Below are 23,504 nucleotides of genomic sequence, written 5' to 3'. Positions count from 1 at the left end.
TCACTGTAATGCGCATTCTGAGTTTAGCTTGCAGAAGGGCAATGATTCCCTCTTGCCATCAGTGCTGCAGGTAATCTATTGCGTTAATCAGCCAGCTAGTGTGAAATGCATGGGGAGTGATTATACTATCATACACAACACAATCAGCATGAAACACTTGTCAAGACCAATACATCAAACTTTAATTCAGTAATAGAATGAATTAGAGCAAAATGAAACATTCTGTTCTCCAAGAAACACAACACCCATAGAAAGTCTTTTTTTTATGAGGGCTGCACAGAGAAACCAGAATGCATTAAGGAATTGCTTTTATGAATAAAATTACAACTGGAATCCAACTGAATGCTGAGAATACTTTTTCTCAGGGTTCTTAGCGAGGAGAGAACAGCACTTGCCTATCTTCGCTCTTCCATAAAAGCAACTGCAAATGTTCAGTTGGAGCATTCTCCAGTGGGATTTCTTGTGATGCTTTGTTCTAACAGAGATCTTGCTATGCCTGGAGGAGCAGGGTGGCTTTGCCAGTCATTCTGAAGGCACTTGTTCTTCTAGCTGAGAAGCAGTAAATACCATACACTACCTTCTTTGAGGCTTCCAAGTGGATGTCCCAGTGAACGTGCATATGTGTTCAAAACCCAGATGCAAACCACTTCAATTCTTGTCTGACACTTCTGCTTTAAAGGGGTCGTAGGTTCTGTCTCCTAGTATTGTTTCTATTATGGTGCTTCCAATGCTGAAAAATGATGCTTTTGTAGTAGAATTTATTAGGCTCAAGTAGGGCACAGTGACAAGTGTGCAGCCAGTGCTGAAGCTGATTTGTTTGTTGCACAAAGGAAATTATCTTGATCACCTAGCTCCATTTTCTTTGAAATTATCATATACTACTAAACCTTGTAGCTCATCGTTTTTTGTTTTCTAGGAAAGGGATGAGCTTTAATGGGAAGGGCAAATAAATGTCACAGTAGATGTGCATGCATATTTTCATTTTGCAAATTAATAGGTTGATCTTAAATACATTAAAATTGTAAAGCAAAGGCCAAGTCTCAGCCACTGATTACACAGGTATTGTAAATGAGGAAATACTGACCCACACTTAGCTGCATAGCAGCCCTGACAAGGTAGCATATTACAAAATCTACTTTTACAATGACTGAACACTTGTTAATGTTATTCAGTTTGCATATTTAAATCCTAACCATTGTAAAGGCATGCTATACTTTTTTCTCGTGAATTCAAAGGTATGGATGTCAACTGAGAGACACAAAAGTACTGATGTTCCCTCGTACTGATGTGCAAGGAGGGCATGCATTGTGTACAGCAGTAATGTAACCTCTTTCTTTTTTTTTGTGGTGTGAGGCACGCTGAAGGTGAATGACAGCTGTGCAATTTCAAAAGGAGGGCTGTCTGAACCAAAGGTCTGTTTTGGAAAAGCTGGCTTTTTCAAGGTGAAGAGGATTAGTGTTGAACCAAAATGGGCAGCTCCTCACTGCGATTTGCCAGTTGTAGTGTTCATTCCATTCTGAAATTAGTATCAAATTGCAGTTCCAACATGTCTTATTTTCCAGTTATCTTCTGAGCAATAATTTTTGTATATTGGGTTGTGATTATTTTGCCACTGTGCTGTGACATAGGTCACAGTCAAGGGATCCAAGTCAGAGATTTACTTTTGTTTTAATAGCATATAGTTCAGAGGGGAAGATGTGTCATCCTGCTGAGAACAAGTATGAAATGATACCTGGTGCCTTGGGAAGGGGACACAGGAAGACATGAACTGTGTTAAGAAAAAAGTAGAGAGTATTTAAACAGCAAGCATTCTATGTATTGTTTTTTATTTAATGAACTTTTGTTCATACTCTGTGTGGCATTGGTACTATCATTACATCTAGTCAAACAGGTAAACTTGAGAATGCCAGGAATGTATTTTGGTAATTTTTTTTTTTAATATCAACTGTTGCAAAGAGCAGTTTCTAGGCTGAAGTCACTGGAAATCGATTTAGATACCTTCCCCAGCAAATTACAAGTAGCTGCCCTTCAGTGTGATCAGCAGTTTCCCCATGTGGGAGCCATTGGGCAGAAAACAGAATCTCTTGCTTAAGACCAGTGTGAGGCTTCAGGTTGGTGGTGACATTTTCAGGGCCAGCTCAGGGGGGCTTCCAACAAGCAGCATCAGAGTGAATTAGGAAGAATATCCTCCAGGCTTCTTCCAGTTGGCATGTGGTTAAAATTTGGGCACAAGTGAACATTTTACTCAGACTTTTCAGTGCTAGGAACAGGGCATGAACCAGTGAATTGAAGGAGCCAAAACTGAGCAGATGTCAGGAGAGGGGGAAGGCACTTAAGGAGAAGGAAGAAATATGAATACAGGCAAATGCACACACAGTAGAGGGGGGGAGGGGAAAAAAGAAAGAAAAAAAAATTGTGCACACAGAAAAACCCAACCAAAAAAAAAAAAATCCTAGAAACCCAAATACACTAAAGACTGTGTGGTCATTGGCATTATGCATCCTTCTCCCAGATGGTAGCCTTTATAGCACTACAGGAGCTGAGCCTGAGGCTCTTTCTGTTCCATTTGCTTCTCTGGAGGGAGTTTTGTCTCACACTCCTTGCTCCTCTTCCTGCAGAAAACTGGGCAGCCGTGAAAGCTGGGCGAGATCTCAGATGTGCGTGCAGCTCACCCAGAAGTCACCAGGAGCGGGGTGCATGTGGGTTCTATTGAAATTTCAAGTTTGTTAGAAATACCCCCATTCTTGTGCTTCATTTGCATAGAAATAACCCGGGTTTCTGATATGATCACTGCCAACAATGTAGTTATGCTTGACATAATTTCCCTCTTTAAACAAAAGAAATTTTTAAACACTTTCGGTACTTTGGGATATCTCTTCCCTCTGTTGCCTCTTAGATGTATCACTTAGCCATGTGTAGTGGAGCTTCTGAAGGAGGCAGGTGCAAGTGAATTCCTTTCCCTCGACTGGTGTTTCTGAGACATGGGAAGAGAAAAGCCCATCATTTTATAGGTTGTGGTGTAATCAGCAGTGTGTGTTCTGCCTTGCTGGATGATTGAAACCAAGTGTGGTTAAGATGCTCCGCTTTGTTTCAATCTGCAAACACTGGGAATCTGGTTACAAGTCTTAAATAGGCTTTTTTTTTTTGTTAGATGCTGAGAAGTACAGTGTCTCCTTAGTGCACTCAAGTGATAGCTGATTTTGAAAATAAGTAAACAAGCCCAGGTTAACTATTCTCCAATGCTTTCCAGTATGTCCCATCTGTTTTTTCTTTGAAGACTGCAAGAAGTCTAGTCGTTCTGTTTTGGGCGGTGCTGAACGCGTTGCTGCTAAATAAGAACAACCTGTAATTTCACTCTGTTTTGAGAATGAAGCTTGTTGGCTTGTGTGTCTGATGAAAGCCACATGATTAGTTTGTAAAGGAGTTTTTTAAAAAGTTTTTTCCTTATTCACTCTCATGGTGAGTTTCAGACGCTTTAAAAAGAAAACAATGAAAGAAAAGAAAATGCAAGACAGTGCTGTGCCGTATTGAACTACAGTGCAGTGCCTGTCTGCAGTAGTGTAGTGTCTCTCTGGCGTTCCACACTGTACCATACCATATTTCATTGTGGTTTTCACATTTCTTTGCTATTACTTCCCCATTCCACATTGGTCTGAATAGCAGAGGACTTGCAACCTGAAGGATCAAGCTGTTTCCACTGGCTTGCTCCTGTCGTGTGTCGTACCCACATGCCAAGTTACTTCAGGAATGAATGTAATATGACAGCCCGTGCTCTGGGTATCCATTTTGCATTCTTAGTTAGCAAAGGAATACTTGAATGTGAGAATTTTATTTTCATGGAAGAACCAGCTGCATTTTTTTTTTCAGCCTGTCATGAAGATTGAATAGTTTACGCATATTCTCTAAATCCCTTATAGTGTATAAGGCACGTTAATGAGCAAATGAAGTGTTGCTAAACAGTGCTTTCAGATGCCTTCATGCTTCTGTCAAAGTTCATGCCAATGAAGAGACAGCTGATTGAGAGAAAAATCCTCCCATTTGAAAATTGTTACTAGAGACCCTGATGTGTTTATGCCTGCCCTGCTGTGTAGTCTCAGGGAGCAGGTTCCAGAGTGGTGGTATGTGTGAAATGTCAATGCAAGTCAGCTTTTCTTTCAAGCTCTGTAAGAAGAAAATGTAAAACAAATTTTGTAGTGTAACCAAATTACTAAAGTAATTGAAGTAAAAGTATCTTATTCCTACTTGACTGCACAAAACTGGTGTTTACTGAATTTATGAGACCCAAATGTGCTTGGGAATGAGTTACATGACCAGCAGTACTTCGGCTGAGTTTTGAGTGTGGAAGTGTATGTTTACAAAATACATGTCTTACTAATGCACTTCTTCAGTTCCTGTAATACAAAACTGGAAGATATGTAGATCTTGTTTATAGAAAAGAACATTCACTTCTGGTACAAAAATTAGAAGAAGAACTTGAGTAATTTCCTGCTGTAACTTAATGTGAATTCCTGTTTGCTTTTTACTGATGTTCCTGTCTGATGAGCCATACATTCTGAACTCTGGATTTTCTACTGCAAAAGTCCTCTCAATGCCTTTTAAGTGAGAAGGATGGCTTGGTACTTCCTTTCGGCTGCCTCAGAAGGGCCATACCAGCTCCAAGATTGTGCAGCAGGAACTCAGTCTGCCTGGTGTAGCTGGGAAGCAAGTAGTGTAGTCTTTGAGGGGAGGAAAAGTGTCACAGTATAGAAGTTTGCAATTAAGTCATTGGCTGCTGCATTTTTAATTGAAAACATAATTTAGCGATTTTTTTAAAATCAGGTGCTCTGTGGATGTGTATAGTCTTAAATCCTCACTGCAAGTTGGAGCAGAAGGCCAGTTGGCTAAAACAGCTGAAAAAATGGAACAGTGTGGATGTTTGTCCCTGGGAAGATGGAAACCATGGAAACGAGCTGCCCAATTTAACCAATGCTTTGCCTCAGGGTGCAAATGCTAACCAAGGTGAGCCTAAACATATGCACTGCCTGCAACGTGTAGTGTAACCTACCTTACGTACTGTAGCCTTGCGGAATCCAGCACTCCGAGCTGTGACAAGTAACTTCCGTGTGGAGGACCCACCATCCAAAATGATTTCAACTAATGCTATCCTTACAGAAAGAATAAAACAGTGGGGTGGGTTTTTGTGCTGGAGCTGCAGTGTTTTCAAAGCTACTATTTGTGTTTAGTTAGGTCTTCTAACTTTTCACCCAGTGCTTCTAAATTCGTGTTGCATGAACATCGGATGTCCTTAAAGTATGAAATGTAAAAGCCTGTTTCTTTGCTTGACTATAATCTTGCATTCCTTCTGGTTTTGGGTGTTTCATTTTGTTTGCAGTTACAAAGCCTTTAATACCTATATAAAGGGAGATCTGTTGCAACTGCATTCAACCTGAGTGTGTGCCAAACAAAAGCAGCTATATGTGGATGTGCTCTGTACGTGCAGCCTGCATTGCTGGGGGGGGGGAGGGGGGGGGGGGGGAGGGGTGTGCAGGAGGCAAGAGAAGGTTCTCTTGGTACTCGATATCATGCTTTCTGATCTCAAATGTGATTATCAAATCTAGTACAACACTTCTCTGGTCTTATTCAAGCAGACATGACTACTTTGTTAATAAGTGGGGAAGATGCAGGATATTTACCTGGGAAAAAAAAAAAAACTCATAATCCTCAAAACCCTCAGTGTTTTGAAACGTATTTCATATAACAACAATAAAGTTTAAATTAAGCGGTTGGGATGTGGCAGATTTGGGCTTTAGAGGTTTTTTTTTCATAGTTTCTTTTTCTTGGAAGATTACCTCTGAAGGAAACAGCCTTGGTTCATTTTTAAACGTCACAGCTAGCTGGGGACAGAAGTCCATTCAGCACATAACTCCCTCAGAGAGGTTTTTCTTTCTGTATCTCATGATGTTCAGCCCAACCCAGGCAGGATAGTGGTAACTTTGACATGGCACCATAATGTTCATAGACCTAATGCCTTGTCGAGAGAGTGATTTTGCCATAGCAAGGTGTCCAGTAAGGATTAAGGTAGTCCCATGACCTCAGTAGTTCACTTTTTTTACAGTATTTTTATATGTTTATGACCAAAAAGAAAGTTGTGCAAGTGCTCAATGTTAATATCACTGCTTGAAGAGAACAGTGAGGAATTTTTCATGCAATTTTTATCTGTCCCTCATCCTGGCAGCTTTGGGTCTGAAGAGCAGAGGAGCTTGGGGATGTTTGAGTAGCTGTGCGCCATGTACTTTCTAGTTTGTTTTTAGGGGAGTTCTGTATGTGCTGTTGAATGCCCTTTGTCTCTAGCTGTTCCCTCTGCAAAGTCCCATTTAGCATCAGCCACACTGGTGTGCAGATCTCTCTCTCACAACACAAAGCAAGTGGTGCACACTCTGGCTGAGCTGCTGGGTAATAGCAGGATGTGAAATGTCATCTGTGGGCTACTCGGTGCAGAGTGGGACAAGGCAAGCTGCCATCATTTGGGGGCTGCTGAATAGGCGGAAGACAAGAACACTGTGAATGACTGGCTCACATATGAATGAGTAAAGGCTGATGCAGCTTTCTGAACTTGTGAAAATGGCAGATTCATCGAGCAGGCCACATCGGACGGTGTTCACTCGAGCCATTGAAGCATGCGATCTGCACTGGCAGGACAGCCACTTACAGCACATTATCAGCAGTGACCTGTACACCAACTACTGTTACCATGACGACACTGAAAACTTGCTCTTTGACTCTCACGGGTGGCCCCTCTGGCATGGTAAGTGGCTAAACCGGAAAGACGTTTCCATGACTTGCTGCTTTGTTCATTTTCTATGGCTTTATGATTCCCCCCAACATCATGGTGGGGGAATGAATGAGAAGCCTGGCAAAAAGAACAGAGGCTCCCTTGAAATGCTGGCTCAGAAGTAGTCCTTTAAGTCATTCTTGCACAGTTTAAAAAAAATAAAGCAACCCTAGGGAAAAAAAAAAAAAAAGCCCTTTTGAATAATCTAGTAAAACAGGCCATGGCAGACATGGAAGCATTGCTATTGCTCAATTATTTTCTCCCTTTTAGAACATGTACCTACAGCCTGTGCGAGGGTGGATGCGTTACGATCTCATGGATACCCACGAGAAGCACTGCGGCTAGCAATAGCTATTGTTAATACACTAAGGAGGCAGCAGCAGAAACAGCTGGAAATGTTCCAGGCTCAGAAGAAAGGTAAATACGGAAAAGAGAGATGGGCAAAGGGCTTAGGAGGTGACAGTAACACTGCACTGGAACTTTGCATGAGAAAACTGATTTTGAAACTGAAGTGAAAGACTCCTCAGTCCAAACGGTCATAGTGGTAATGTCGTATTCTGGACCTCAGAGCTGTTCTGTAAGCTGGTGCTGAGCTGTGCAGGGCAAGGGCTCTGTTCTGCCCTGTGCAATATGTCTGGCATGATGGGGCCTTTATCCCCATCAGGGTTTTTTGGTTGCACAGTGGAAATATTCACTCTTTAATTTACAGGCTTTTAAACAAAGCTTTGTGTTTGGCACCTCATGTGTTTAAAATACTTTTGTTTTCTCTGACACAAAATTTAGCTGACCTATATATTTCTAAAGTGTAAGCTTTAAGTTGTCTTCGAGGGTAACAATGAGACAAAGTCTGCATTATGGAAGTCCATCAAATTTGGCAGTTTGTTCCAAGAATCTCTTACAACGCTTAAAATTTTAGGGGTTCTGAATAGAGGTGGATTGCCTTTTTTGACTGTGTTTGAAACACTTTTTTTTATGTACCCTTCTTTGGTTTTCCTCTCTGGAGCATTACCCCTGCTTGTGTTTTGGGGTTGTCTTTTTTTTTCTTTTTGAAGGTATCTTGTGCTTGAGGTACAGTTTCTATGGCATGTGATCCTTGCCATCCAAAATAATTCTGCACCAAACTTCGTTGTTAATTTGAAGAAGCAATGGAAGATGGATATGGCTTTGTAGTTAAAGAATGCATGTGGAAAACACGGAAGTACTTTATTAGCTGCTACAAGAATCCCTTAATTGAAATTTTATTTTAAGTCTTTGTTGTTACTCTTCTGTTGCATTGTAGGCAAAAATACCAGTGTGAAGACATATGTCTAAGTTTTTCAAGTGTGTGTGCAGGTATTTTCCCAGAAATGAGCATTTAGAAGATAAGGTTGACGACACCTGACTGAAAAATAAAAATTACCTAGCAGTTCCTGTGTGCCTCATTTTTTTTTTTTTCCCCTATGATACGCAAGGAAGAGGGTTTTTTTGAGCACTATCGTGGATCCTAGATTTTAACAAAACTTAAAAGCACTTTTCATTATTACTTAGGTTGATCTGCTAATTTATTTTTTTTTTTATCATGCAATATATCATTACTTAACATGTGTTCCCTTAAAAGCTTTGCTGCTTTTCTAGCTTCCCAGTCTGAGGAGGTGAGAAGAGAATACCCCATGTTGATGTACATACCAGTGGCAAGTATGAAGGGTCTGCTGCAAGCGTGCTGGTCGCAATACTGCTCCTCTTCACTCCCAGTTGCTAACACAGCTAGCATTTAAGTAATACTTCTGTGAGGTTCTTTTCCCTGTGAGCAACTTCTACAGCTGTCAACCTATATTATGCTACAAAATGCGATGTATGAAATGTGAACCATTCTCCCCTGAATCAAAGAAGTTTGTAGTTTCTATATTGTCAATTTCTGCGTTTTTAATTTCTTTTCCTTTAATGTGTGGAATCTTGAAAAAACACTATCTTAATACCACAAAATGTGCTGGTCTTCTCCGTAAGCAGATGAATTCTGCAGCTACAGCCCAGCTTTTCAGTTTCAGTTCAGCAAAATCCACATCCTTCTACCTAGCTTTTATTCATGTGACTGGTCTGACATCGGTGGAACCACTTGCTTGATTTAAAGTTAAACATCTACATGTCTGGGGGACTGAAGCCTGTGTCATGACACAAGACAAGCTCATAATTAGGCAAAGTAGAATAAAGAGAACGTGAGTCAGTAAGAAGTCACTGTGATTAGTCCTCTTTGCGAATATTACTGGCTTTTGCCTTTGTCTTTAGTACATGCTGTTTGTTAGTAAGACCATGATTTACTTGTTTGTTTTTCATGTTATGTATCAGTGGATTCTTCAGAAAAACTCCACCCTTCTGACAGTGTGGCTGTATTTCATTTTGTAGCCCCACACATTGAAATAGGGCAGAAGCAGGATTTAAAAGCTCTGTGATAACGCATATGGTTCCTCAGAAGGAGGGCACTTAATTAACAAGGGAGCAGAGGCAGGTACAAGTTAGTGTGTAATGGACAGTGAAATAGAGCACCCATAATGGCTTGTAAATGGTTTTAAATGTGTCTCTCATAGTTCACTTGTGTGTATGTGTCCAGGAATAAAAAAGTTGGGAGTTGTAGTCAAAGGCGAGCTATTGCCATAAGAGTCTTTGTAAAAGAAAGGATTTGGGGAATCTTTAACATCTGTTACCACAACCATACTTCCTTCAGCTCACTTTGCTAAACCATTTTTTCCATATTCTAACCAGATGATGGGTGAGGGCTACAGAACAAAGTATCTGTGAAGGTATTTGTTGACTGAAATTTTAAATTGACAAAGAATGCACTTGATCCACTTAAAGGAAAATTTTTTTTTCTTATATAACTCATTTAAACTTTTTGTTCTTTTTTGTTTTAATGAAGTTGTCATCCTGAGTTTATTACTTCAATAAATATTTGGAAGTAGGAGAAGTTCATTTTTATGAAATCAGAACATACTTTAGAATATTTTTGTTTATTTCAGTGCCATCAGATTAACTTAAAATGTAAAAATGGTGCTGCGTCTTTGACTTTTTTTATCAAAAAAAGTCCTTGCTGTAGTTTTTCAGCAGACATTTTCAGAAGAGTTCCTGGAATTGAATAAGAGATGTCAAAAGACACTGCAGCTGAAATTTTTGGCCCGTAATACACTTTACTACTACTCAAACTGTTTGACCATTGCTCTTTTTCTTTCTTTTCCTCTTTTAACTTGTTCACAAAGGGCAATGAATTCACTGTGAAAGATACTATTTTCTTCATCTAAGCAGAAGCTACTGGAAATACTTTGAATTCTGTACTGACGGCATTTTAATCAGTTTATAATTGTTTTGAGGGGCTAACATGTGCTTTCTTACCCTCCCTCCTCCCTCCATCTTTTCTGTTACAGAACTTCTGCACAGAGGAGCAACCTCAATAACGAATCTTGAAGGTTGGGTGGGACACCCTTTGGACCCCATTGGCACCCTCTTCAGTAGCCTGATGGAAGCCTGCAGGGTGGATGATGAGAGCTTTCATGGATTCTCAGACTTCATGGGTAAGGCCAAGCAAAGAGAGCAATCTTTCCTGTCTTCATATACAGGAGGCATTTTTCTACCTTGCCTTTCTGAATCAGCTTCAAAGCCAGTGTTTTTATAGTCTTTAGAACTCACATTTGCATTTCTCAAGAAAAAACAAGGCAGATAAAATGTTTGAAGTAAAATATGAAAACACTTTAAAAAATTGCCTGTTCCTCATTCTTGAAGGCAATCCCATATTTCACAGTTGAAGTAAAACTAAGACTTTATAGCAGGAGCCCTCTCCACGTACATTGCTCTTTCCTCTTTCTGAGAAACGGCAGGAAATGGTAGGATCACAGAATTGCTGAGATTGGAAGGCGCCTTTGGAGATCATCTAATCCACCTGCTCTCCCCAGGGCAGGATCACCTAGAGCAAGTTGCCCAGGACTGTGTCCAGCTGGGTTTTGAATAACTCCAAGAATGAACACTGTACAGCCTCTCTGGGCAGCCTCTTGCAGTGTTCAGTGACCCTCACAGTAAAAAAGTGTTTTCTTGTGCTCAGATGGAATTTCCTGTGTTTCAGTTTGTGCCCCTTGCCTCTTGTCCTGTCACAGGATACCACTGAGAAGAGTCTGGCACTGTCTTCTTTACATTCTCCCATCAGATATTTATACATTTTGGTAAGATCCCTCACAGTAAAAAAGTGTTTTCTTGTGCTCAGATGGAATTTCCTGTGTTTCAGTTTGTGCCCCTTGCCTCTTGTCCTGTCACAGGATACCACTGAGAAGAGTCTGGCACTGTCTTCTTTACATTCTCCCATCAGATATTTATACATTTTGGTAAGATCCTCCTGAGCCTTCTTTTTTCCAGGCTAAACAACGCCCTTATCTCTCTTTGTATGAGAGATGCTGCAGCCCTTTAATCATCTGGGTGGCCCCACACAGATTTGCTCCAGTATGTCCATGTGCTGCGGAGATCACAGCTGGAGACAGCATCCCAGGTGTGGGCTCACCGTACTGAGCAGAGGGAAAGGGTCACCTCCCTTGACCTGTGGCAGCACTCCTCCTTGTGCAGCCCAGAGTGTTACTGGACTTCTTAGCTACCAGTGCACGTAATAACGCACACCGACGGCAAAACGTTTAAAACTGATCACATGCATGATCTGTACATGACATGAATTGGAAAGTAGTCTTGCAGCTTTGATACATGATTTAGGATAGAACGTGTACGCCCGTTTTAATTTCAGTGTTTGCTTCCCAGGAGCTTAACTGATTAATTCCTGGTTCACAGTCTCTTTCCACCTCTGTGGTAGCTTCTTATTACTATCTGTGTGGACAGAAACTGAATTTATTGCTCTACCTGCAGCTTTTTTATATGCACATCTGCAATCTTGTTGAGGCTTTGCCTCAACACTCCTTTTATTCAATTAGATTTTCTTCAATGAATTTCTGATATCTTACCCACCAATTATGGAAGAACTTGTAATTAAATTGGAAATCATATTGTTTTTAATTATAAAAAACAACCCCAAACAACCCCATGAAATAAAAACAGTATGTGCTGAAAAGCAATTTTCTCCTACACATGCATATGCAGTCTACCAAATGCGTTGAGCACACCCATTTGATGCAGTTGTCCATCTTCTTACATCTGCCCATTGTAAGTTTTTGTTCCCAAATTACACTCTAAACTGCTACAGGCTGGAATAGCGTTTTGTCATATGATGTAGCTGTGAAGTGCCAAATGTCAGTAGTACTCTTTCAAGCAGTTTAAGGCTCCGTCGGTGTGGAATTTACAAGCAATCTTTACTAAAAGAAGGATGTCTAGTGTTAATAATACACATTTTTATCATAAATACAACTGTACAAATAAAAAAGCCTGAAATGGGAGCTAGAGAACAGAGGATCCTTTAAAGCTGTGAGGTTCACAAGCCCGTTGTGTTTGTACAATCTGACCAGCTTCAGCCAAAATCTATACAATTGTGTAAGTGCCTTTCCCTTCCTCTTACACAAAAAGGCTTTAAGGAGTTACAGAAATGGGTGTGGTAAAAAAAATGAAATATAGCTTCCTATCTTGGCCTCATTAACACAAAGCTGGAGAAACTGACTTTAAATCGTGCACTTTAAAAATTAAAACTTTTACTTAAGTGGGTAATTTAAACCCTAATTGTTTTGTGTATTTCTGCCATGTGAAATTGGATGGGATATTTTTAGATTGGATTGTTGGATTTTGAGATTGCACTAGCAATTTAAGTAATTTTTAAAAAGTAATACTGAAGAAGTGTTTGTATTTGTAGGCAGATTATAGGTCGGAATGATTTGCTGATGTGTTTTTCTTTCTATGTCACCCCTTACAGAGAACATGGGGCAAAGCAAATCTCTGGAGTACCAGCACCTACCTGCACACAAGTTCTTAGAAGAAGGGGAATCTTATTTAACACTGGCTGTGGAAGTAGCACTGATAGGGCTGGGACAGCAACGAATAATGCCAGATGGCTTGTATGCACAAGAGAAGGTTTGTCGAAATGAAGAGCAACTCATTTCTAAGCTACAGGAAATTGAATTGGATGATACTCTGGTGAAGATTTTTCGAAAACAAGCAGTCTTCCTATTAGAAGGTAGCTCCATATAGATGCTCACTGCTTCTTTAAACTGTCTTCACTTACCCAAGCCCACAGAAGTAGTACTCCTGTGGAAACTACATTACATACCTCAGATGTTTTTTTGACGTAGAACTCCAGCAAAATTTTCTGATCTCTTATGAAGATCAAACATACTTTGGATATCACTTGACTGTAGAGATAAGGAATCTATTGACTTATAAGACTTTTTGGTTTAATTTGGATTCAGTCTTTCAGAGGTTGTCTTGCTGGTTTTTAAGTAGAAGAAAAAACTTTAGAGGAACCAAATAGGCAAAGGCATGGTCCAAGTTTTGAGTGCTTGCTCAAAGGATGGTGGGGAGTGTGGTTCTCTTTTATGTTAATTTGTGAAGACTGTTCCACAGCAATCAGGCTTTGTTTTCTTTCTGTAAGATATTTGTCTTTTGAAACCTACTCTTTGATGGAAGAAGTGCAATATGTTGTTTAGGTTTCTCAGCTTTGAGCCACTGTTTTTGCCCAGATCCTTAAAGACTTTGGTACCTACTACCAAATGGTACTAATGGTACCATTTGAAGCTGCAGAGAAGCTACACCGTGGGGATAGTTTCCGTTATGGTGTGGCTTTACTACTGCTTTGTGGCCTTTGGAGAATAACAGCTGCTTTCTGGATCCAGCTATTAACCACCTTACAGGGATCCTCTGGATTATAAAATCAATTTGCTGCATCTATTTACTAGTAAGGATGCTTTAGGAGGAGAAGGCAGGATTTCTCTAAGGAGTTCTCTCATAATGTTAGTTTACTACTTTAATCACTGAAATTCTTTTAATGTTTTCTTAGAGTAGCAAACAAGTGATCACATCAGGAAATCTGTTAGTGTAACTACCTACAAAACTGCTGTGGTGAGCAGCATGCAATGATAGGCTTGCATTACTGTGTGCTGAGAAATCTGGCTTTCCTGCAATAGCTTCAGTTTACTCCAGGCTAGACAGAAACTGCCAGCTCACGTGGAGGAAAAACCATGCTGTGATTTAAGATGCTAATCATATCAATTGTGTTTTTACAGTTAAAGTCCTGTAGATACAATAGAGAAAGCTTAATCCAATATTAAGCTGATTTCTGTGCTGTTAATGCAGATTAATGCATGTTGTATGTAGCTACCATCTGAGTGTGTGGGAAAGCAGAATGTAAGACTCTTCTGCAAGAACTCTTCTAATTTTTTGCTTCACTGCTAAGTTAATGGCAGCATGTATTCTAATGTAAATGCTTTGTCGTGTGTTCTTCATGTCCTAACTGAATTTGTGACTGCACCACCAACTGGCAAACCTAGATGAAATGGTTCCTTTCACTGAAATAATGCCAGCTAGTTTAAATGGCTTTCAACTTAATTTTAAACAACTGAGCTGTGCTGTCACCTACTAAATCTTCATCGACATTTCCTTTATAATCAGCCCAAGTCTTCAGAAGTATCTACCTATGGAATTCTTTCATGCCTTATGAGTTTTATTTTTGTATATTGTGTTAAGACACAGGTCTGTGAAACATTGCTGAAACAGCTTGGCTGTTTCTCTTTGTCTGCTCTCCTAGGCTGCTTCAGTGCAGGGTTGGCCATGTTAGTTTGAACTGCTGCTGCATGCAGTCTAAGTGGCACGTGACTCTGCAGCAAAGTGTGCTCACATGGTCTTCCATCCATCCAAGTATGGTGGCTTGGAGTCTCTAGTGGGAGAACTAGTAGTAACTTCTAGGACTGCTGGGTGCTGTCTGTGCAATGGTTGTCCAATAATACTCAGTGCAAGGTTCTTATTCTGTATCTTGTAACATTTAATGCCTGAACCTGTAGTTGCTGAAGTAAAAAACTGTTTGACACAGTTTTCCTGTAACAGCAGTAACAGTCTTGAAGTTGCAGGAAAAATGTGAAGAGTTCATATGCACGGTAACATTGAAAATTCAACAAGGAAATAGTTGCATTTAACTTTTTTGTCATTGTCAGTCCTGATGCTGCTGTTATGAAGTGCACAATGTAACTACGTGGAGGCAAAGCTAGAATTATCACTTTCTACTTTTGCATACCATAGGCTTGCTGAACAAGCCCTGTGGAGCACTGGAACCGTTCTGTCATATGTATGTGTCTTGGTAGGGTGCTTAGTACTACACAATTTACATCTCTCCTGTTGTCTTAAAGAATATAGAGTATTTAATAGTCTTGTAATACATTGTATTTATGTGATATATTTGTAATAGATTTCACATAAAATAGCAGCGTAATTTTACCATTTGTATAGCAAACTGTCTCTGCATACCAGTTGTAACTGAAGGTGTTTAAAGGTGCAGAAGTTGGGTTTTAGCAGTATGTGAAGACTGACATTGTCTTTCTGTTTCCTGTAGCTGGACCCTACAGTGGTTTAGGCGAAGTCATCCACCGAGAGAGCGTTCCAATGCACACATTTGCCAAGTATCTCTTCACCTCTCTCCTACCTCATGATGCTGAATTGGCATACAAAACTGCACTAAGAGCCATGCGGTACGTATTCACAGCTGTCTAGAAAGAGCACAAGTAGCAGTTAGGAAAAAGGAAAAAAGTTTCGTAGTTTTCTTTTCTAAAAGAAACATTCTTTCCTTCAAGGAGAAATTAATTTGGTTCTGTCATCTTCCAAAACAATTGGTGTCTGTATTAACTACAGTATAATCATTTATAAATGTACAGTCAATATTCGTCAACCACTGTAAACCAGCATTCTCTCTTACCAGTGTAGAATCCCCCTCTCGGGGCACGTGGTTTTGTCATAACAACAGCTTTAGCACCTGTGTTCTGTCGCCCATGTGGCTCTGTGTGTATGTGAACAGGTGAGGAAATGAGGAAAGAGATATCTCACCATCAGTGTCAGGATTATCTGCTGCTTAGGCTGTTTGGTAGGACAGTTTGTTCCACTGGCATTCTTTATAAATTAGCTCTTAATGATAGATTTTAAACACTATGATGTGGTCTGAGCCAGTACTTTTCATGTGCTTCATAGTGAAGTAGTTTTGCCCACTTCTGGGTGAATGTGGGGATTTAAATGGAATATGTCATTAGGACAACAAAATGTCTGAGTTGCATCTCATTTATCGTCAGTAATCAGAAAGAAGGTGTTTCTCAGGGAACACTCGATATCTAAGTGGGTCAATGACCAGTGATGGCAGCTCTGGAGTATTTTAACTCTCTATTCAAAATAATCTGTTACTTTTTTTTTTTTTTTTGATGCTGTTTTAGTGTGTGAAACAGTATGAAATCAATGGAAGTTGAGGCCATAAAGCCTTTTGTGCATGCACCTCAGGTCTGTGAGGACAGAGTTGTGCTCTCCTTGATGGTCAGTTTTGTCTACAGTTCCCTGCTTGCAGCACTGAAACATACGGAGCAGAGCCTTGGAAAATGTGGTTCTGCAGTGACCTAGTTGACTGCTCGCTTGGAATCTGAACTTGAATGTTTGGCTTAGTTTGGCTGATCCCTTTCTAAGCCTGAATTGCACCCAGGCTTTGGGAGACAGACTTTAATGGTGATGTTTAATCACAAGGTAGCTTTGCTAAAACCTAGCTAAATAATTGACGTTTGAAAGGGGAAAAAAGTGAAGAATGTTAGATCTGCTTGTGCTTGTTCTGCTGTTCCCTAATCTTGCCAAAATTGTATGAAAGCCACCAATTCACAACAGCGTGTCTTTTCACAGCAAAAGAACATAGAAGCTGGCAACAGAATTCAAAGTGACAAAAGATTTCCCCAAAACAGCCTCCTTCTTTTGTGCTCTTTGTCTATTTACTGTTACTCATAATGTAATAATCCCTTTTGCATTAGGTAGTTGGGATTTTTACTGTTTACTGAAACCACCTAATAATGCATTGCTCCCCCTGCTCTCTGTTTGGAAAAGAATCAGCTGAAGAGTTTATATGCATTTTATTTTTATGTATATGAAGCGATATAAAGAGATGTCTTAGTGGTACTAGAGAATAGATCTTACTTTTGATAAAAATCAAAAGGGAAATTTTTTCTTATTAGCAAGCACATACATGCATCCAAAGCACATGTTGATATAACCTGCTGATATTTATTTATGTGGTGTGTTGTATTCATATATGCCTGCTAGATACCCTCCCATATATTCAAAATTGCCCTTCTCAGGGAATTCCTAAAAAATACTCTCAATATGCTGCAGGAACCTTCAGAAAACTGGGAGAACTTTAAACTATCCTACTGTGAAAAAAAGACATGCACTCCTGTTACTTGAACATGTACATAACTGCAAGAAGCTTTAATTGTTGTTCAAATGAGGATATTCCATAAGAAATATTGTATCAGAATATTGCAATGCATTGGATATTCAATATTCAGTTTTACTGCCAAAAGATCTGATTCCCTTTGTCCTCCCCAATGACTTCCTGTTAGAAATTCACCTGATCAGGAAGCTAAGCACTGGAAAGGCTTTTCTTCTGGATGATGTCTTAGTGCTATCATTTGATGTCACAATAACTACTCACATCCTGAAACTGTGCTTAATTGTATTGACTAGAAATACTGGGCTTGGTTCGGTTGTACTTTTTGCATTGGCACTTATATGGTATCTGGTGTACTGGTTATATCCAGTATATTGTAAGGGCCACCAGCTGAGTCTCCCTTGTAGTAGTCACTTGTATTGTAGTATTCAACAACAGGCACATTGATTTGAATCTTCTAAGTGTGAAGTCTCCTTGGTGGAATAAGACTGCTGCATATCGACTCATACTCAAAGAAGTTTTTGCTTCAGGATTAGATTAGAAAATGGAGTCTGAAAAGTAACAATAAAGGGAACTTCTTCTATCAGTACTCTTTGGGAGTCTTAACATCAGATTATGGTACATTATAAAATATTAGTATGCTAAAGTTTAAGGATTTTAAAATGTAGTTGTAATTGAACAGTACAATGTCCTTCTTGGACATAAATTCGTGTCTGAATTTATTGCGAGGTCTAGATCTGTATGACTTGTTGAGTATCCCTCTTCCGTAATCTGAGCATTTGTAAGTGAGTAAATTAGGTTCCAAGTTCTGAAAAATATTTACATGTTCTCCTCTGGTAGGACAAAATTCCTCCACTTTACTTCCTGAGAGCTGAGGTTCAAAGACTGAAATAAGGCAGGGCAAAAAGCTTCAGCTATATGCATGATGCAGAAGGTCTCTGCTGCCTTGGTTAATGGGGGCCCTAATTTTCCCATGAATTCTTGCAGATGCCCACTGATGTAGGCAAGTTTGGCAAATAGACTTGTAAGATACCCCAACAAGAGAAGTGGTTTTCTAGCCATCTTTTTTTTTTTTAATAACCAAAAAGGCATTATAGACATTTCATAAACATTAACAGACTGTCTAGGGAAGTGGTGGAGTCACCATCCCTGGAGGTATTTAAAAGACACATAGATGTGGCACTTAGGGACATGGTTTACTGGTGACCTGGCACTGCTGGCTTAACAGTTGGCCTTAATGATCTCGAAGGTCTCTTCCAACCAAAACAATTCTATGATTGTGTTCTGTTCTAACAAGGTCAAGTGTTCTTGCCGCTTTAGTTTTGCTCATGAGTAACCTAAAGTAATAATGATTTAATGAAAGAGGATTTCGTCCTTTTTTCAGGTTGCTAGTACTGGAATCTGCAGCTCCTTCGGGAGACCTGTCCCGCCCACACCACATTGCATCTGTTGTTCCAAACCGGTATCCCCGCTGGTTCACCCTAAGTCACATCGAGTCCCAGCAGTGTGAGCTGGCATCAACTATGCTAACAGCAGCCAAAGGTACATTGCTGTCAGTTATATACTTAAATAAATGTATGGGGTTTAATATTTCATGGAGTAAACAGATTATAAAACTTGCATTTAGGAATCCAAATTGCAGTCTGACAGGAGCTTGATATTAGTACAGCAAACTGAACTGACTTAAACATGTCACTTAATGTTCTTGCAGAGTAATTAAGATAGATAGATGGTAGCCAAACGAGCTTGATTTGAGGTTCTATTGCATAGCAGTGGCAGGCTCAGTTATAATGCATCTCTGGATGTTTTGGGAACTTGTTCCATTTTGGTGATCCTGTTTACACTTTGCAGGTGATGTTCGGAGGCTGGAAACAGTGTTAGAATCCATCCAGAAAAATATCCACTCCTCATCACACATCTTCAAACTTGCCCAGGATGCATTTAAAATAGCAACACTCATGGACAGCTTACCAGACATCACTCTTCTGAAAGTTTCTCTGGAGTTAGGCCTTCAGGTATTGCCCTCGTTTGTTATTGTTACAGCAGAAGAAAGGAATTCGACCGAGTGTTAGTGGGTATTGCTTTTAAGCACTGAGGACCATAACTTCTTTGGACTGTCTGGAGTTCTTAGGTTCTGTTTTCTGATACATAGCTCAGTGGACTGGTAAACACACACCAAGGGTCCGTGCAGCCCCTTTGTGCCATTTGGGTGGAAGACAGAACTGTGAGTGGCTGGCTGCAGGGCACTCTTCTGTTCAGGGGTGTGACGACCAGCACAATGGGTTTGGGAGTATACGTAGGACTAGCTAGAAAGCAAAATTATTCTGCTTGCCAAAAATGCACTGTATTTTCTGCAGGGCCTTGAGGGGCTTCTTGCCATTTCTTCCCTTCCTTTTTCCTAAATAAGATTTGGTAGGTGATTGTTGACTTAATAGACAAAGCCAAAGTCAATCCTAATGTCAGGTCAAGGTGTTTCTAAAGAGACTAGTGTAATAGGAGCCCTCTCAGTTCCAAAATCTATAAACTAAACGGCAGTGTACTCGTGGGTTCTGCCTCAGCTACGGTAATGACAGGTTGGCCTGGTTATGCTGAGGAGATGATACCAACAATTTCACAGCTCTGTCACTGGAATCTGTGTGAAAGAAAAGCCTCCTTACATTTCTCTAGATTTGGGAGTAATGTATAGACTCTTGGGTTTTTTCTCCATATTTCCAATGGCAGCATGTGTTATGTGATTCAGGAGAGGGGAGGCTTTTAAACTGGCTGTAGAAAGAGATCATCTTTATGGCCAAATGGCATGAAGCATCTCAGGTGTATTCTGTCCTTCAGAACCTTACTGGCACAGGCATGGCAAGATCTGCAGGTACAGGAGGGGTTTCTGTTCTTCTGTTTGTCTGTTACATGCTACATCAGTGCAAGTAAGTCTTAACACTCGTGCAAACACGTGCTGCTGACAGAACTGCTAGGCAAGTTAGTACAGATGATCATTCGGTGAATTAATAAGTAAATTTCCTTCCAGTGTGCATGACAGAGAGGTTTCATTGTTGGTGCAGGAGCTAGTGGCTGTTTGGCCATTTCTTACATCTCTTATGGATGGTGAGATCTTATGTTTCTCCACGTCTTTATGGATCCTTATGAGAATTAGTTGAAGTCAGGGTTACTCTGTGTTGAAGACAGCGTAACCTTGAGATAAATACCTAGTTGTTGGTATATTGCCTTGGTTTGCAACAAGATTAATTTGTATTTTTTTTATGTTGTCTTAATAGGTGATGCGGATGACACTGTCAACGCTCAACTGGCGGCGGCGGGAAATGGTGAGGTGGTTGGTGACATGTGCAACAGAAGTAGGTATGTTCAGAGATGCTTCTCTTGTCAGCTAATCGTGGAGGTCTTAACATTGCTTGTCAACACCTAGGTTCTGCAAATTTCTCTCACTTTCTGTTCATTTATAAAATTCCTTTGGTGTGAAGACATAACAGCAATGATGCATGTTTTATTCTAGGCACGGACCAAATGAGACAGTAGTTGAGTAATGCAGTATGGCTTCTTTCCCCTTCAGAGTGAGGGTGTGCATAACCTTTGGAAAATACCCCAGCTTTCCCCTTGTCCCCTCTATGAAGGGTTTGAGTTTGAGGCTCTAGTAGAGAAAAGGCTTGTGGCCATGGGCCATTGCATTGTGCTGCAGCTTTGCTTGCTCCGAAAGGCCAGGTGGGGCTTTGAAAGGCAGTTGAGAGAGGTATCTGGTCAACTGTGGGAAGAAGGACCAGAGAACAGATTAAAGAAATGTTGAGATGCCTTCTAAAGCGTGGCAGATAGGATCTCATGAAGGGGTTCTCATTGTTAGTTTTTTTTTTTTTTTTTTAAGTTCCATGGTAAACTCAAGCTTAGAGTATAATCTGTCTTTGTTATGGGGCTATGACATTGTGCAGGCCTCTTGTGTGCACCGTAAATCAAACCCATCATTAACCACATAAGATGAAAATAAGCTGGGAGCAGAACCAGCTGAAAGGAGCAGTGGGAGAACAGCACACTCAGCAGGACGATCTGTTCATTTCTGGGCTTTGCCATACGTTTCCTGTGTGTCTTGATGAGAAATCCTTTAGCTTCTTTAGCTTCCTGGTTACCATCTGCAAGATGAGGATACAAAATCTGAAAGTGAAGCATTAAAAACTGTGTAGCGGTAAAAAAAGAAAAATTAAAAATCAGCATCTGTGGGAGCGGGGACAATATAAGTACTTATGATAAGGAAGGAGTTTTAATTGCCACTAAAGTTATTTCTGGAAAGCATGTTTCCCTACTGTGTTTATTTCTTTTTCATACACCTGATTTGGATTATATTGCAGAGATGCTTCATGACATTCAGAACTTCAGAGGACTGCTGCTGCTTATTATCTGGATTAGTTTATTCTTTGCTTTATGCTTAACTGGGAAATTAATGTCATCAGTAGCATGGGAAAATGCAGCCTGCCTTTGTGTGACCTCAGCCAGAAAGTGGTTTGTGTCTGCAAGGTTTCATGCAATGCTGTTGTTTATTGCTTTAATTATTGCTGAGTCTATCTTGCAGCTGTTGGTGCCTGGGTATTATTTTGTGCAGTTGCATACTGGCAGATAAAATGCTGGGTTTAAATTAGTTTACATATTGTAATAGAAGTATACCGTAAAGAACCTATAATGTCATGCAGCGTACTCTTGAGACTTAATCAAGCTGCTAAAGCAAGGAATCTGTTTATTTAAATGAAGATCTGGTATTCTCTGGCTATGCTGAATCATTGCACAAGAGTTAAGGGGTGCATGGGAAGCATCAGTCTTACAGAGAAAATTAGGACCTCTTGGGTGTGGTTTAGGTGGGCTCACAGATGTGTGTAAACTGCCTCTAGCTACAGCACGGCACTCTAGTTGGCTATAAGGTTCATTTTATGGAACCCAATAGTTCCCTCTTCCTCCCCCACCAAACACGCAAACACGCACCAGGATTAACATGATACTCAGGAAAATACCTATTTCAGATAATACCCAGCTCATATTGCTCAGAATGTTTCCCTAATAAGGGTCTTGATGTTCAGGCACATATCAATTTGATAGAAGATGTATCTTGAGGAGCCTGTTGGGAGGAGGTGGGGGCTGGAATTTTTTTCTTCTTTTTCTTAAGGTGTGCTTAGTGTGTTCTGTTAAGGTGCACCATGGTGTTCTATTAAGAAAGCCATTTAGCATACCTATACATTCTTTTGTGCATGCACTGTACCTTGAGATGCACGGTGAGCAAAGAAGTTAGAATTGCCTTTTCCAAGTGTTCAGTGTGAGGACTGCTTCTGAGTGATGTGCTGAGACCAAATGAGCCAGAACTTGTTACCCAGAATGTCTTAAATAACAAGTAAAACAGCTTGGTTGTCACACCGAGAGATCAAAGCTTATCTTGCAGGTTTTTCTGTTGCTCTCTGCGTTTCGGTGATTACTACAGAGCTTGCACAGCAGCCTTTTTTAACCATCCTTTTCCAGCCATGCTGCCTGCTTCAGCCCTTCTTGCTGAAGCGTGTCCACTTGGAGGTACTGGCAGCCTCCCAGACTCTGCTGCAGGTGTGATCCCTTGCCGAACGTCTGTATCTGCTCGTTTCATCAGTTGTGGCTCATCTTTTCTTTCTCTCCCCAGGTGTTTATGCACTGGATAGTATCATGCAAAACTGGTTTACACTTTTCACTCCAACAGAAGCCACTAGTATTGTTGCTACAACAGTGATGTCAAACAGCACCATTGTCCATCTGCATCTGGACTGCCATCAGCAGGAGAAGTTGGCTGGCAGTGCTAGGACACTTGCTCTACAGTGTGCCATGAAGGATCCTCAAAATTGTGCCCTCTCTGCACTGACTTTATGTGAAAAAGATCACATAGCTTTTGAGACCGCTTACCAAATTGTTCTAGATGCTGCTACAACCGGCATGAGCTATTCACAGCTTTTTACTATAGCACGATACATGGAGCACCGCGGTTACCCCATGCGGGCCTACAAGCTGGCCACCTTGGCCATGACACATCTCAACCTGAGCTACAATCAGGACACACACCCTGCCATTAATGACGTTCTGTGGGCATGTGCGCTCAGCCACTCCCTTGGGAAAAATGAGCTAGCAGCTATAATACCTCTGGTGGTCAAAAGTGTCAAATGTGCAACAGTACTGTCGGACATTTTGCGTAGGTGTACTTTGACCACTCCTGGCATGGTGGGACTTCATGGAAGGAGGAACTCTGGTAAGCTCATGTCGCTGGACAAAGCCCCTTTGCGGCAACTCTTAGATGCCACAATTGGAGCCTACATTAATACAACTCACTCACGTCTCACTCACATCAGCCCACGACAC

The 23,504-nt window shown here is 40.5% G+C and overlaps 1 protein-coding gene across 1 annotated transcript; it reads left to right on the top strand.

The window, feature by feature from the left end:
- Positions 1–4,800: 4,800 nt before the first annotated feature.
- On the top strand, positions 4,801–23,501 carry LOC103772318 (zinc finger SWIM domain-containing protein 6; the record flags this gene model as incomplete). The annotated part of the gene is made up of 10 exons (XM_008939646.1): positions 4,801–4,998; positions 6,608–6,784; positions 7,082–7,228; positions 10,204–10,350; positions 12,669–12,929; positions 15,294–15,429; positions 18,535–18,692; positions 19,002–19,165; positions 20,417–20,498; positions 22,798–23,501. Coding segments are annotated over 10 exons (2,174 nt in total), but the record flags the coding sequence as incomplete, so codon positions are not given.
- Between the last annotated feature and the right edge of the window lie 3 nt (positions 23,502–23,504).

This window comes from Merops nubicus, unplaced genomic scaffold (genome assembly GCF_000691845.1).
Source record: "Merops nubicus isolate BGI_N331 unplaced genomic scaffold, ASM69184v1 scaffold19134, whole genome shotgun sequence".
Taxonomy (NCBI): Eukaryota; Metazoa; Chordata; class Aves; order Coraciiformes; family Meropidae; genus Merops; species Merops nubicus.
The sequence above is the reverse complement of the archived record's forward strand: the minus strand, read 5'-3'. Positions and strand labels throughout refer to the sequence as shown.